The sequence below is a fragment of the Trachurus japonicus genome, chromosome 9, assembly GCF_045865225.1.
Source record: "Trachurus japonicus isolate A0001 chromosome 9, Traja_1.0".
NCBI classification, from domain to species: domain Eukaryota; kingdom Metazoa; phylum Chordata; class Actinopteri; order Carangiformes; family Carangidae; genus Trachurus; species Trachurus japonicus.
In genome coordinates, this window is record NC_140915.1 from 18,392,389 (window position 1) to 18,406,927 (window position 14,539).

The 14,539-nt window shown below is 42.0% G+C and overlaps 1 protein-coding gene and 1 long non-coding RNA gene across 3 annotated transcripts; one reads left to right on the forward strand and one right to left on the reverse strand.

Moving 5' to 3' along the window:
- Window positions 1-264: 264 nt before the first annotated feature.
- lhx2b (LIM homeobox 2b) lies at window positions 265-11,003 on the reverse strand. Of its 2 annotated transcripts, none has more exons than XM_085786330.1 (5): window positions 9,829-11,003; window positions 8,148-8,350; window positions 6,969-7,339; window positions 4,206-4,411; window positions 265-965 (listed from the first exon to the last, which is right to left on the reverse strand). In XM_085786330.1, the coding sequence occupies exons 1-5, from the start codon at window positions 10,009-10,011 to the stop codon at window positions 675-677; spliced, it is 1,254 nt and encodes a 417-aa protein (XP_085642456.1). In that variant the 5' UTR covers window positions 10,012-11,003; the 3' UTR covers window positions 265-674. The 2 variants fall into 2 exon arrangements, with proteins under 2 accessions (XP_085642456.1, XP_085642457.1); XM_085786331.1 differs by having other exon boundaries at window positions 6,969-7,336; window positions 9,829-10,999.
- LOC146981276 (uncharacterized) lies at window positions 4,315-13,111 on the forward strand. Its single transcript, XR_015036575.1, has 3 exons — window positions 4,315-4,442; window positions 8,119-8,195; window positions 13,017-13,111. It is a non-coding gene; the product is annotated as an uncharacterized LOC146981276 (long non-coding RNA).
- Window positions 13,112-14,539: the final 1,428 nt, after the last annotated feature.

Here is a 14,539-nt window from a genome sequence, read left to right on the forward strand (position 1 = left end):
GTTATTAATTGAAGATGACGACGGCAGCTTTTACCTGTAGTTCTGTTTGCTCTAATCAGGTTCAAACATTTGCTGGGCAGACTGTGTATCACTGCCTGTACAATACACATGTGTAGACACACAGCACATGCACGCACGCAAACATATGCACCCACACACACATGCACATGCACACTTGCAGTGGAGGTCACAGTCTGAGTCTGAGTGCAGCAGTGAGTGAGGATGTGATGGACTGTAACTGTAAGGCACATGGCAGTCAGAGGATATTGTAACCTGTGTTTAATCTCAGTTGTTCAAAAAAGATTTTTTTACAATCCTTCTAACAGTGACTCTTGTACAACAACATAAATACTGTGCTGGAAAAAACGAATTTCCAAAAATTAAGCAGTTTTTTTTCCCCCGCAGTCTCTTTCTGTAAACATTGAAAAATGCAAATCAAGTCTCAGTTCTCCACAAGACAACAACATCAAAATAACAACAACTGTTCCATTTGTAAGGCTTGGCCGCCTCACTATGCAAATAGTCTCTAATGGGCTCAGAGCAAAATGAAATCTTTTTTTTTTTCCTTTTTTTTTTGTTTTGTTTCCGTTACCTTCTCTTTTCTAATCCATTTCATGTTGGAGAGTCAACAGTGCTCAGTTTAGATCCAGGAGGGAGGAGCAGAGCCGGCGCCATCAGAAGAGGCTGGTCAGCGTGGTCTGTGATGGGCTCCGGCACTCGTGGCCGTCCATGCCGCCCGGCACCGAGGTGAGCACGGAGGTGACGGTGGGCATGGTGGGGTTGGTCAAGTCTGTTAAGGTGGTGGGGGTGCTGGACGGGCTCATGGAGGCGTTAGAGATCTCTGACGCCGGGCCTGACGGCGTCCCGCCCGCCAACGCCGAGCCATCGGACGCCTTGTCCACACCAGTGCTTTCTTGCCGCAGCAGGTTCCTCCTGAACTTGGCTCGGGCGTTTTGGAACCAGACCTGGAGGAAAATAGGATAATATATGATTATTATATGATATATTACAAGATTCTTGTCACTACAAGAGAGGAAATCATGTCGTATCAGAGCAAACTGCCTGAGCTCATTGTTCCTATTGAACTGTCAGGATAGGTTTGCATTCATTTGTCAGGTTTTTCAGATTAGACATGAAATGTACTTCCTGTTACTCTGGATAATTTACAGGACTGTAACTCCAATGAAAATGATCCCGAGCAGGCTGGACACCGTTTTACGAATCGAGGCATTCATTTCTCAAAACCTGGACAAATGCATAACTAACTAGAGGTCAGTGAAATCACAAACACTGTTAACTTTTTACTTTACTTTATTTTTTTTTATTTTTTAACTGACCATACCTTTGCTTTTTCATATCTCTGAGCAGTAACTACATTTAAATCAATCACACAATTTCATTTTTTCTCAGTGAACACACAGAACATCATGTCTGCGTCAGGTTACAGAGTACAGGCGCTCACACTCACCACACATAAATAAAAGTGACTCAAATAACAGCAGACATGATGCCCACTCTGACGGACCCCCTGCTGTAAGTGGAGAGCTAATAGGTGCTGAGTGTCCTTAGAAAAAAAAACTCTAGGTAAGCTGTATCTGTGTGTTTCCCTGACCAGGTGTATCTTCTGTTGAACAGAAGCAGCGTTGGAGAGGCTGAGTGAAGGAATGGATCGACCGTCTACAGACCATGATGACCTCTAATCTTAAAGCCGCATATTTTTTATATACGAACAGTAACGCAAAGGTCTGTGTGTTTGAACGGGACGACTCAGAGGAACAGATCCACAGAGTTATCGCTTAAATCTGCAGCTTTATGAAACCTTTCTGTGTTTCTTGGCTCATTGTTTTGGTTTTCTGCTCCGTTGTGGTCCAGGGTTTGTTTTTCTTCACTATTTGCTCAGAACTAAACCACACGCACTCAGTAAGCCACTCGCTGGTAAACATAAAATGTTAACGGCCACGAGCAGCCGAGCCATGCCAACACAGTCAAGCTAAATCTGTTCACCTGAACCACTCATTAACTTCCACCGACTCACTGACAGCATTTCCTCTAAATACTTTCACAATAAAAGTGGCTCACTGCTTTATTGAGAGCAAGAAAGTGTCACAAATCACTGTAAACAGCAGAATAAGGCTGAATTTTATTTATTTATTTTTTTTTTACATCAACACCACATCAGGCACTGTGGCAGAGAGACCTTTTAAAAGTCGTCTCGCTCTCGTCTCCAGCACAGACACATGGGTTCAGTCTCCAAGGACGCAGCTCAGTGGTTGAGGCTAACTCATCAGTCTGCAGGACGAACACACAGATGGGACGTTTTAAAGAGGATGAGAAACTGTGTATTTTATCATATATATAATAAATATTTTTGCAACAAAGCAGTGAAAATATGCTAAATTATTATTTTTTTTAAATTAACAATATAGTCCCTGAAACATTGTCATTTTTGCAGACCCGCACCATCTCCCCCTGCCTCCATTAGCTGTGAGTTAAGAGTCTCGTTGTGAGTGCTTAAAGTGCATTTGCAGATGAAGAATAAAGGTAAAGCCAGGGGTGTGGGTTATAAAAGTTATAGGCTATAAAATGGGCCCAGTCTGTTGTCATGGGCACAGGGGGGGGACTGCCCCACTATAGTCTGATATCTGGTTTGTTGTTCTGGTTGTTTAAAAACTGGATCCAGCAGAGAGAGCAGTTACCTCACTGTCACAGTTCGATCAAGTTGCACAAGCAGCGCATAAAAAAACTCAAAACTGACATTTGCTGATTACATTTCAATAGAAAATACAAAAATATCCAGGTTATAGCAGATCAATTATTCTTAATAAACCAGCCCATGCAAAAGTGGATAAATAGATATATATAAATTGTCCTCCTATGAGGGGGCGGAGGTGGGGTTACAATTAAGAACATTATGGGCTTTTGCATCATTCGTTTTAAAGAACATTAAACAGTGATGGTTATAGCTCACAGTCCTAAAGAGCACTCATAGAGGAGCCTGGTAGCGAGTCTTGAAGTCTGGCAGTTAGTGACCATTCAACATCTCTGAGCCCCCCCCCCCCCCCTTTAAATCAAAGCAGAAGCAGGCCTGCTATAAAAGCCTTTATTCTTTATGGCTACTCACAGAGAAATAAAGCTTTTCTTTTTATCATTACACATGAGAACACAGAGCATTAGCTTCCTGTTTTTACTGATAAATAAAAGTGAACCCGTAAACACTGTGCACTGATAAAAGATGTTATCAGCAGCAGATTAACACAAGAGTTTGGACTCAGCGTCCTGCTCCACAATGTCCTTAATATTAATATGTTGCCATTCTTTAAATTTGATTTTTTTTTCCCCCTTCTCTTTTCTATATTACACTGCTGTGTGTGTGTGAGAGAGAGAGATGAGTGGTGGAGTGTGTTAGCGATGGAGTGGTGATGGAGCCATGGGAAACAGGCGGAGGGAGACGCGCTTCAGCTGGAATAACAGGCATGAAAACTCCAACGCATCAAAGCAAAACGACTGCTTTGTTTTCTCTGAGCGTTAATTAAAGCAGCGGGATGATTTTTTTTTTTCCCTCAGAAAAAAAAAAAAAATTTGATTCAGAACCTTTTTGTCTCATTTTTCTTCTCCTCAGTCCCCCTGATGATTCGCTGTCGTCTTTTGTGGAAATCAAACATGGTGTTGTTGCGTTCTCTTTCTTGGTGTGTAACACAGAACATTTTGTTTTTCATCCCTCAGTACTCAACATCACATCACTAATCTCAAATACATTACATTTGTTTTTTTCTTACAGTTTTTGCTATTATTTCCAGGTCATTTTAACCCCCCCCCTAAAGCAGCTCATTCTTGTTACTGCAGAATTTCTTGTTATTATTTTTTATCCTGTGTGTGTGTGTGTCTGTTTTTTTTCAATTGAGATAAAAAGTTAAAGGACAGAGAAGAAAGACAGAAAATCCCTTATCTGTTTTTTATTCAGCTTGTTTGCAGCTTCCTGACGATTTTCCAAGAATCTCACTGAAATGAGAAACAGCGACGTCTTAAACTGAAGCAGCTGATTTGGCCTCTTTCAGGAAAAACTCACATCATATGTCTGATGCCTGGAAACAAGCTGATTTGCATTGGAAACAAGAGGAATTATTTCACCCCTGTTGGCATGTGTTTCTTCCCTCCACCCCAGTGAAAGGGAAGCAGGATCTGGTGTGCAAGGCTGCTGTGGTTACCTGTAAGACCCGCTTGGTGAGGCCGGTCTTCTGGGCAAGCTGCTTGAGGTCCTTGGCGTCTGGGTTGTGGTTGATGGCGAAGTAGGATTTCATCGTCCTCAGCTGGTGGTGCTTGAAGGACGTCCGCATGCGCTTGGTCTTCTGACTGGAGCTGTACTGAGAGTCCCGGTCCATGGACTCGCCGTCGTTCTCGTTGCAGCTCAGCGCTGTGGAGCAGCAGGAAGAAGGAGAGAGCAGGTTAGACAGCTCTGGGATCTCTGATCCAGTCTGTTATCCTATCATGTGTTTTTCTTGTTATCTGTACTGCTTTATAACATCATTTTTCTGACCCCATTTTTGTATCCTTAAATTATCAAGACCCCAACAAATTAGATTAGAAATAGTTCATAGCAACTTCTAGCTGCTTAAAATCAACCAATAATCCCAAAAAATTAGGAGAACTTTGCACTAAAATGTCCCCACATGAGTCCTGGACAGTGCTGCTGCTTAACAATAACGTGAGTGAAAGAGAAAGGAAATGTTTAGGTGTCCTAATATTGAACATGTAACAACAGAAAGTCAGAATGAGATAAGTTGTGAGGTGCTTCAGACTCTTTAACGTGTTTTACACATTTCCACTGTTCCCATCCATCCTCATCACATGTTCTCACTTCACTTTCCTCCATTTAAATCCACTAAATCGAGCCAATCTACTACTGTGACACCGCGACCCGACAGATGTTTCCTCCAGCTGCACATCATGCTTCACCATGCACCTCATCTGTCTGTCTGTCTCTCTGTCCCCCGTCTACATGTCTGTCTATCCTGGGAAGAAATGCTAGCCTGGCTACTAGCCTCTCTCTCTCTCACTCACTCACACACACATACACACACGCACACATACAAAAACAACAACAACACACGTATTTGTCCCAGCCTGCAAAATTCCTGGCAACACTCAAAGTGTTGCTGCATGCATAACAGTTCAATATCAGAACGCTGTAAATGACGAATATGAAGTGAGTGAAAACCATCAGAATAACACTTCACTTAATTAGCCCAGAACAAATGCTGCTTTCTGGCCAAAGCATATGCTGCAGTGTTTTAACAAAGAACAGCCTGTTTCCTGCTCGTCCTCCTCACACACAACATCTTCCTCGCAGTGTTAACAGCATCTCGGAGTCTCAGTGCTGCTCCAGGGACGCCACATGTTCTCATGTGAACGTTCAGGTGAAGCTTTGATGTTGTTTCCGGCTGTTATCAGAAGAGGGCGCACTACCACTTCACTCCCATCAGTCTGCTTCAAGTTTTCCTTTTTCTTCCTTTCTTTTCTTTTTTAAATACCCACAATGGATTAAGAACATTTTAGTCTGAAATTAGACCTCCTTCCCTCTTTTAAATCTTATTCACATTTCAAGAAAACACAGTCTTTCTTAAAGTGAAATCACTGAGAGGTGAAATTATTTGACTTGTTTTGACACTGTCAGCAACTCTCCAAAATAAAAGTGGCAACATGTTAAATTAGAGAAAATGATTCTTTCTCTGGTAACAAATATATAACAGGAAGAAACGACGACTCATCTGCTCTGGAAACAAGTTGGAATTTAATTATTTCACTTGTTGCAGCTTTTTAAAAAAAAAACTAAACTGGCCGAACTGAATCAAAACTGACAGAAAATCACAGAATGAATAAATTTTCTCTTTGTTCTTGACCCAAATCAGAGACATTTATCAAATTATTCTTATGTGACAACTGGATGGTTAATTAACTTAAGTCCCAGCGATAAAAGCAAGACTCCAGCTAGATAATGTTGCCGTAGTAAAGTTCCTGTCTCCCTCTGCTCTCTCTTCCAGTGAATAACTCATCAAATCACATTGATCCCTCTGGTGCACACCCAGTTTGGCCCTGTCCCAATGCAAAAAAAAGAGAAAAAAAAGGCTCCAGCAGAGTGTGTGTGTGTGTGTGTGTGTGTGTGTGTGTGTGGCTGGGGGTTAGGGGGTAGTTGGTGGTTGGTGGTGGAGGAGTGTTAGGGTCTGTAGATGTCTATGGAGCCTGACAAGTGGAAAAGGGTGAAAGCAAAAGCCAGAACATCAAACAACTTTTCTTTTTTATCCCCTAAAGACGACACATAACTGCCCCTTAAAAAAAAAAGGAAAATAACTGTAACATGAATTAAAAAAAACACAGACTGTTAGAAATGATTATTTTTAACATTATCATTTAGTTTTCTGCTGCAGTGAAATATGTATGAGGCTGTGTGAAAAGTTCAGTCCACATATCTGACACGTTCAAGCTTCAAACTGTGGCTTTGATTTATTTATTTCACAAACCCTCAAATGGGAAGCCTCAAATACTTCCATATAGGACCTTTTAAATAAAAACCAAATCAATTCAATATTAACACAGTGCATATTTTATGGATATCATAATTATAATAACACCAGGTTTTAGGCTTAGGATTAATGTTATGTCATTAAGATAAAGGTATGACAAACACATTATGATCTATCTATATTTATATCTATTAAAATACTTCCAATGGTGAAGCTGGAGCACAGTCCCAATAAAGCCCTGTGGGGATAGTGAAGAGTTTTCCTGCCACTCATCTGCATCATTTTATTTAGCCTTAATTGCTAAAATTATTCTCTTTTTCGTGTTAAAGCCCGAATTATTATCAGGCCTTGTGAGTATTGTAAATATAAGTGCACTTTTTAATTAAAACACCAGTTTCCTGTCAAAAACACAGCCTTGTTTTTGAGCTCGTTTCGTTACCAGACACTCACCTGCGTTATACGCCGCCAGCTCGGTCCCCGGCCCGGGACTCTTCCTCTTCCTGGGCCGGCCTTTCTGCACTGTCCCCACGCCGTTGAAGTAGGATAGTCCAAGCGTGTTGGCCGGACCCAGGCCTTTGTGCGGGACCACGTCCGCGTGGTTAAAGTGTGTCTGATATTCTCCCTGGATGAGAGTCTCAAAGTGCAGCCGACAGTACACCAGACTGTCCTTCATGCCAAAGTGGTCCCCGGTGGTGAGCATCTTGCTGCACGTGGTGCAGGTGAAGCAGTTGAGGTGGTAGACCAGGTCCCGGGCGCGCATCACCATCTCCGAGGCTGAGATCCCCAGGTGGCACCGAGCGCATCTCTGCACCGAAAATCTTCTGCGGACAACACAGAAACCTCATCAGCGGCTGGTCACGAAGCTGCTGCTGTGGTGTGTGTGTGTGTGTGTGTTTGCGCGGAACTAAACTTCCACCACCACCACCACCACCACGCAGCAGCAGCTCAACAACAAACTTTCCCTCAGTGCAAACTTTAAAACTGGACCTGCTTCACACTGCAGCCTCGTGAAATATGGACATTAGTTTTTAACAGGGTTTTAAGACGTTATTGTGATATTTTCACGTTTCTAATTTAAACAATAATTCTTCATTCAGAGCTTCCCAGGCAGTGATTGGTAGCGGTGAAGATAGAGGAATAAAGAGGGAGAGAGAGAGAGAGAGAGAGGGAGGTCTACTAATCCGAAATGTAGCTTCTTTCTTTTTCTTTTTTTTAATTTTTTGGATTTGAGAGAAACACTAAACACTAGTGTCACAAAATATCAGCTGTCATCAGCTGTCAGTACCAACACCAGTCTTCCACAGCTCATTTTACCAGGACAGAAGCTCGAGAAAGAAATCACATTTATAAATGGAGCTAAATCTCTGGAGCCTCATCAAGTAAAAAGTCATTTTACTGACGCGTTTTATGAATCCTATTTTAAAATTTCCCACCACTGCTGCTGCTGTGTGATGTCACTATGATGTCTACAGATTACAAGAAATTACACATTTTCACAAATTAAAATCGCCATTATCGGCAGCACATTTAACCCTATATGTGACATGTTTTCTAACATTTAACCCCGGTTCTGCCCGTGCAGGTCCAGGTCCAGGTCCAGGTCCAGGCCCTGGCGGCGCGCCCCCCTACCTGTAGTAATCCTCCTTGCAGTAGATGCTGCCGTCCTTGCTGAAACAGGTGAGCTCAGACTCCAGGTTGAGTTTGCACTCGCAGCACTTGAGGCAGCGCATGTGCCACTGTTTGTCCACGGCCAGCAGGTAGTAGCGGTCCGCGATCTTCCTGCCGCAGCCCGCGCACAGGGCCACGCGCTCGTTGTTCATACACGGCATGGACTGTAGAGAGAGAGAGAGAAAGAGACGAGGACACGGCGTCACATTAGACCGATAAAAGTGTGAAGAGGACGGTGCGTTTGGAAGCCTAAAGTTAAATCAACACAAACACACAACATGCAGAAGGAACGACCAAGCCAATCCGTTATATATCCACAGCCATTATTAGCCTACACCATGCACCTAAATACTGTGTTAAACCGCTGTTACATTTTCGATTGAATTACCTCCATAAATAAACTACACAGCATGCATGATACAGCTAATAATGTGCATAGAAAAAACAAATAAGGGTTCAATAAGAAAAAGTCAAACAAACTTGTGAAATGAGACATGTTACTGGGATATATAACGAAATAAGGTCCAGAGGTTAAAAACACAGGCCCGTTCTCTAATGTCAATAATATGAGCTACAATGGTAAATTATAATCGTTGCATTATTATAATATTTCAGTGACAGTGGCTCCACTCTAATGCAGCATTTTTTACACAAATTAACTATTAACATCTATTTAAACTGAGAGTAGAAATGTTGTTCATTTTAGTGCAGAGGTCTGTGCTGTTTATTTATCATAACAGTCATTCAAATTATAATAATTTTAGTAATTATTGTCATGATGATTGTAGAAAGATATAATAGGCTAATAACAGGCTAAATAATGTCTTCAGACATAATACTGTCATTCAGTGTTATTTACCAGAGGCCTCCAAAATAGACACGTCCACGCACACATTTACATTTAATGATAATAATAAAAATGCAAATAACAATAATAGTAGTGATTTGCTAATAAAGATGGAAGCCGAGTTAAAATGAATAATTTCCCTCTTTTGGTTTCACTGCTTTTAACACCGCTGACGACCTTTCTAATGAATGCATTTTTATTATTTTATTGTGCTGCAATTATAAAATTGAATTATTCTTATGCAGGAAAGATGAAGCTAAATATTTGTGTTTTGTCTGCAGAAATACATTTCAGATTTGTTCATGTGTCATGTGCAGGCGCGCTGTGTTAACACTATTTAACACGTTTTGAACGCGTTGTTTAAAGCTGAAAGAAAAATAAGGAGGAATAATTTTTCTTCTTTTTTGGGGGGTGGGTGGTGATTTTTGTTTTTTTTGTTTGTTTCTTAATAAAAACGCAGCTGAAGTCCAGACTGTAGCTTTGCTGAAGTTGAGTGGCTGAAGAAATCTCAGTGTCCAGGCCTCTCTGGAGGAAGTTTGTGCGTCTGATGCGTTTAAAGACAACTCTGTAATAAGTTGAGACACTTATTGGAGACTTTTTTTCCCTGTGTGGCCGAGGGTAAGACGCGTTCAGAACTGAGACTAAGTGCTCGGAGCTGTGTGTGTGTGTGTGTATGAGAGTGAGTGTGTGTGTGTGTGTGTGCAGTGTGTGAGTGAGTGCAGCCACTGTCACATGTTTCAGGCTGCCATGCTGCCTGCGCTAACAAGCCGAGAGGCCAAAATGAATCTCTCCTACCGTCTCTGATTCCCCCATATCGATGGCTGAGCTGATGGCCGCTGACTCGCTCTTTCCTCTCCGGTCCATTTCTTCCACCACGCCGTGCACGTCGCCTCCAGGGAGGCCATGGAAAAGCATCGTTGCCGCAGAGGGGAGAATATTGTAACTGTTCTCTTCGGATCTGAGAGCCAAGATGTCCATCAGAAGCGAAAACCCTGCGCAGTGACGCCGCTCGAAATGCTCGCTTTTTTCTGCTTTTCCTTTCTTGCCGTGACAAGTAAAAAATCCAGATCAGGGAGGAAAAAATATGAGGGAAAAATTGGACACGTGTTCTCCACACTACGTCTCATCTGCCAATGGTAACCGCCATCCGAATCTCTGCTGCTCTCATTATTAATAAGCTATGATTAATTCATAAATAAGCGCCTCTCTTACTGGAATAGATTTTTCTCTCAGGTGCGACTTTGTTTTATTTGATTTCTCTGCTGTCACCAGCTGCTCTCTCTATATTTTCTTTTCCATTTACGTAGAATAAACATACCAACTGTGGAAGCCCCTGCTTGCCTGGGTCTCAGTACCGGAGCCTCCTCCTCGCTGGGAGTAATATTTAAGGGTTTCGACAGTAAACAAGGCACTGGCAGTGTCTCCCCCCTTTTCTGCAGAACAATAAAGTAACTCTTTCTAAGTGGCGCTGCCAGAGCTGGGCGGCAGCCTGCTACTGCATCACAGCCAGGAAAAATAAAAAATGATATTTCCAAAAAAGCTGACAGGAGCTTGAGAGAGAGAGAGTGAGAGAGGCTTCCTCTTCTCCTCCTCCGGGCTGAACAGTCCAAGTTGATGCTCAGAGCAGCTGATTTCTGTCGCTCAAACTACTTTAGCTCTGCGGTGGAAAAATAGGGGGAAAAAAAGAAAAATGACGCAGGCTTTGCTTTATAAAATCCAGGAGAAGCAGTGTTCCTGTTCAGCAGTCTCTTAAATGACTGTTTCGTGTTTAGTCGAGGAGGCCGCACACACACGTCCGGAACAGTAGAAGAGGAGGAGTTGGCTTCACTTTGACTGATGATAGGCGAGTGTTAGCTGGCCCCCCAAAACCGAGTTCCTCCTTCTCAAGTCCCGGTTGGACTCCGCTCCTTATCAACGGGGCCCTGTTGCGTCACGACGCACCATTTATGTTCATTGGCTGTTCCGCCGTCACCGAACTGTTTGCTTATACTTTTACCGACCGGTCTGAAAAATCAGCAGCTTCCTTCTGCCTCCGTTACGCACGGACCACCGGGCCCCGTCTGTCTCCGTCTCTCTCTCTCTCTCCCCCACCTCTTGTCACCCGCCCGACCCCAGCGTGTCCGGAGCTGCAGTTTAAAAGGTCGGTTTTATAGAAAGGGGATGGAAGAGAGGAGGTAAGAGAGGCGGTTCAGGCTTCTCAGGTGTTTGGAGTCGTGTGCGCGCACCGAGCAGGTCCGCTGGGACCTGGACTCCAGTGACGCACAGAGAGGGTTCCTCACTGCTGCTGCTCACAGCCTCTCCATGGCACCACAACACTGCAGCGCACTGATCCTGCAGGGCTGGACGACCGTGCATCAAGTCTGACAAATAAACAATCCCACGACTCTCATTTCTTAAATCATTTTTTGATTAAAATCCACTCATTTTAATATGAAATAAACAAAAAACACACTTTTTCTGTTGACTTTGTGCTATTCAGTGACTACAGCCACAACTTTCACGTTTGGCCTATATTGAACGTGCTGGATATAGCTAGGTGTAGGCCACTTTCACACAACTCACATAAATTAGTTAATTATATTTATTTAAAAAAACATATTCAAAAATATTTTAAAGATCTTAAACGTCAGAGGGGCCACTTTTTCTGCAGACACGGGGGAAGAATGCGAGACCCCTAGGCTGCAAAACAGAACAAAATGCACTTTATAGGTGAGTGTGTTTATTTATTTATATTTAACTTATTATTATTGGGTTAAAAAAAAAAACTCATTATAGCACCACTGCCCTCTCTACACTTCAGCCTCCTCCATCCTTTTTCTTTTTTTTGAACAGTGTTATGGCTTCATGTCCTGATCCCTGGTCTGAGATTTGAGCCTCAGTCCTTGTGTCTCTCCATCACAGTTTGGTTCAGGCAGCGAAGGGGGCTGCAAAGTGAAGCTTGTACTGATCTCGGATCTGCTCGTTTCTTAATTAGCTCTCTGCTCTTAATTGGGAGGAGGGTGGGTTGGGGGGGGAGAGGGGGGTGGACTTCGTCATCAGAGGACGTGTTTGAGGAGCGGAGGAGAAGGTTTGATCTCCCCTCACAAAAGAACGGTGGTTTACAGCGGTGTGAGAGAAAATTACCCGTTATCACATCAGCGCTCTGCAGCTCTGCTCGTGTTGTTTGAAAACTGAACTCAGTCCAGTTAGTGAAATGATTAGAGGAGGAATCCATCCCGCACCCTGCCTCCTCACTTCCTGCGTTACAACAGTCATATTTTTTTTACGCGCAAAACAGCGTCTATTCACATGTTTCTGTTTCCTTAAATCCCCTCCTTTCAAAGAAGAAAAAAAAATACCTGTCCCCCCTCCCCACGCAAAACAGTCCGCATTTAGGCTATTGTGAAATTTTATTGCACAAATATGATGTTAAGCTCCTAAATCCTTATGCAAATCACCCCCTCTGTAATACCCTTAATTGAATACATGCATATTTATCATCCGCGCTCTCTAGCTGCTATAAGGCTGGGTTTATACATTAAACATAGCGACAGCGGGCATGACTGCGGGCGTGTATGAAATATGATATTAGGCGGTAATGTAAGATTAAGGAAAACACATCAGTTTGTATCTATTTGTATCAAATGCAGGCCTGTGTCTCTGGCTGGATTTGAATCAGTGGTCAGGAGGAGGAATTTGGGGGTGATTCATGGAAGTCTGTGGCTATATGCTGCTGGGATGTCCTCAGCACTAATATGTGCCCATGATATTCACAGCAGAGGAGAAAAGTCACAATATGTTAATTAACAACAGTATCCCGCATGTTAAGGCAGAACTGGTTAAAATAGTCCAATATTTAATTCATCTATGGTACATTTATTTAAAAAGGTAAAACTGAATTAATTACAGATCATCCTGCTCATTTCTCTCCCCCTCTTTCCCCCTCTCCCTCTCTCTTCCTCTCTCTCTCTCACACACACACTCATTTTTCTTTTTTGACACAGGGCCAGCAGCACTGGGAGATAAAGAGCTGGAACTCAAGAGCCAAAACTATCACCAGCACACTCACCAGTCTGTTTTGTCGTCATTTTCACTCCGGACAAACACTTTCCATCTGTGTGTTGATGTTCAGCACAAAAAAAAAAGTTGACTAACTCTAAAAGGTTCAAGCTCAAACAGCTGATTTCACTAAACAGAGCCTTGATCATTTTTAAAACAAATGCTAATGATGAAATTAGTAGCAACCATTGCCTGTATTGGCCAGAATATTGTATATTTGAAATTGATGTTTGGTGCTGACAATTCCAGTTTGGGTTTTTCATTTGGTAATTGTCTTTTATTTTGTAAATGTTGCAGAAAGCTTCCTATTAGATTTCATAATAAAGATGGTATAAAACACTATAAATGAGTCCACTATCATTTATACACAGTTTTATGGAGATGGTTGGGGTTTTTTTATGGTATGGATTATGCATAAATGAGGGATATCTTTTTTTGTTCATCTTTGTTGCTTTTAAGTATTTCTATGACAATATCATGACATCTCTCATCATTAGGGCTGTAGCTTTATTTAGTACTTCAATGAATCAAAGTCCCCCCAATAATTGAGTTGTATTTTTGCATAACCATTTTATTAATGATCAACCAAACCAATTGAACGTTTCAAATCTATATTCACATCAACATGGGGAAATACTACTTTGTTTTGCTCATATAGACCAGTTATTAATTGTAAATCTAGACTAATGAGTGTATAACGTCATGTATCAACCATGTGCAGAAAGTAACCCCATCATGCTGCTCAAACCTGATTTTTTTTCTTCTTTTTTTAAACAAAGACACATGATCTCATTGTCCAGGATGGTTGGCCTGTTGTAAATGTTATATCCTGCAGGCTACATGATGTGTCTGAGTGTTTTATCCACCTCAATAGCTCCTGGTTCAAATGATGTGGCCAGCATTTCTTAAATGATAAAGCCTGATAATTCACATTTGAACAGTTTCAGCAACTTTTCCCCACTGAGGGAGAAAAAGGTAAGAAAAATCCCAATTTGAAGATAAGGAGACTGGTTTAGGTTTAGGTTCTGGTTTAGTTAAGTTGGTCTTTACTTATGAAGCAATTGGATATATAATGGAGATTTATAATTATTATTTAAAAAAAAAAAAAAACATCAGGCGGGTGTTAGCTGTTATTTAATTGGGTAAATGCAACAACAAGTTTAGAGAGCACTAATCCTAATAAGCTCTATGGAACTAATAAACTACCAGTGTGAGCAGAAGAATTTCTGTACTTCAATACTTTGTTGAAAGCATATGCTTTATGTGTGCGTGTGTGTGTATGTGTGTGTGTGTGTATATGTGCATGTGTGTGTGTTAGGGGGTGGTGTTGCTGCTTGTCGACGACTAAGATGCTGATGCAGCTCCACTGATTACTCCTTGTCCCATAATGATTTCCAAACGGGGCAGCCATCAATAACACAAATCTGCATTTCTCAAGAAAACATCACCCTCGTCAGACTCCTGGCAT

What these genes read in the sequence shown, in the direction of transcription:
- lhx2b (XM_085786330.1), bottom strand. Translation starts at nt 10,011, where the DNA reads ATGGACATCTTGGCTCTCAGATCCGAAGAGAACAGTTACAATATTCTC. An exon ending in ATATGGGGGAATCAGAGACG is followed by an intron (nt 8,351 to 9,828) that starts GTAGGAGAGATT and finishes CTCTCTCTACAG; the next exon opens with TCCATGCCGTGTATGAACAA. An exon ending in TCACCAAGCGGGTCTTACAG is followed by an intron (nt 966 to 4,205) that starts GTAACCACAGCA and finishes ATTTTCCTCCAG; the next exon opens with GTCTGGTTCCAAAACGCCCG.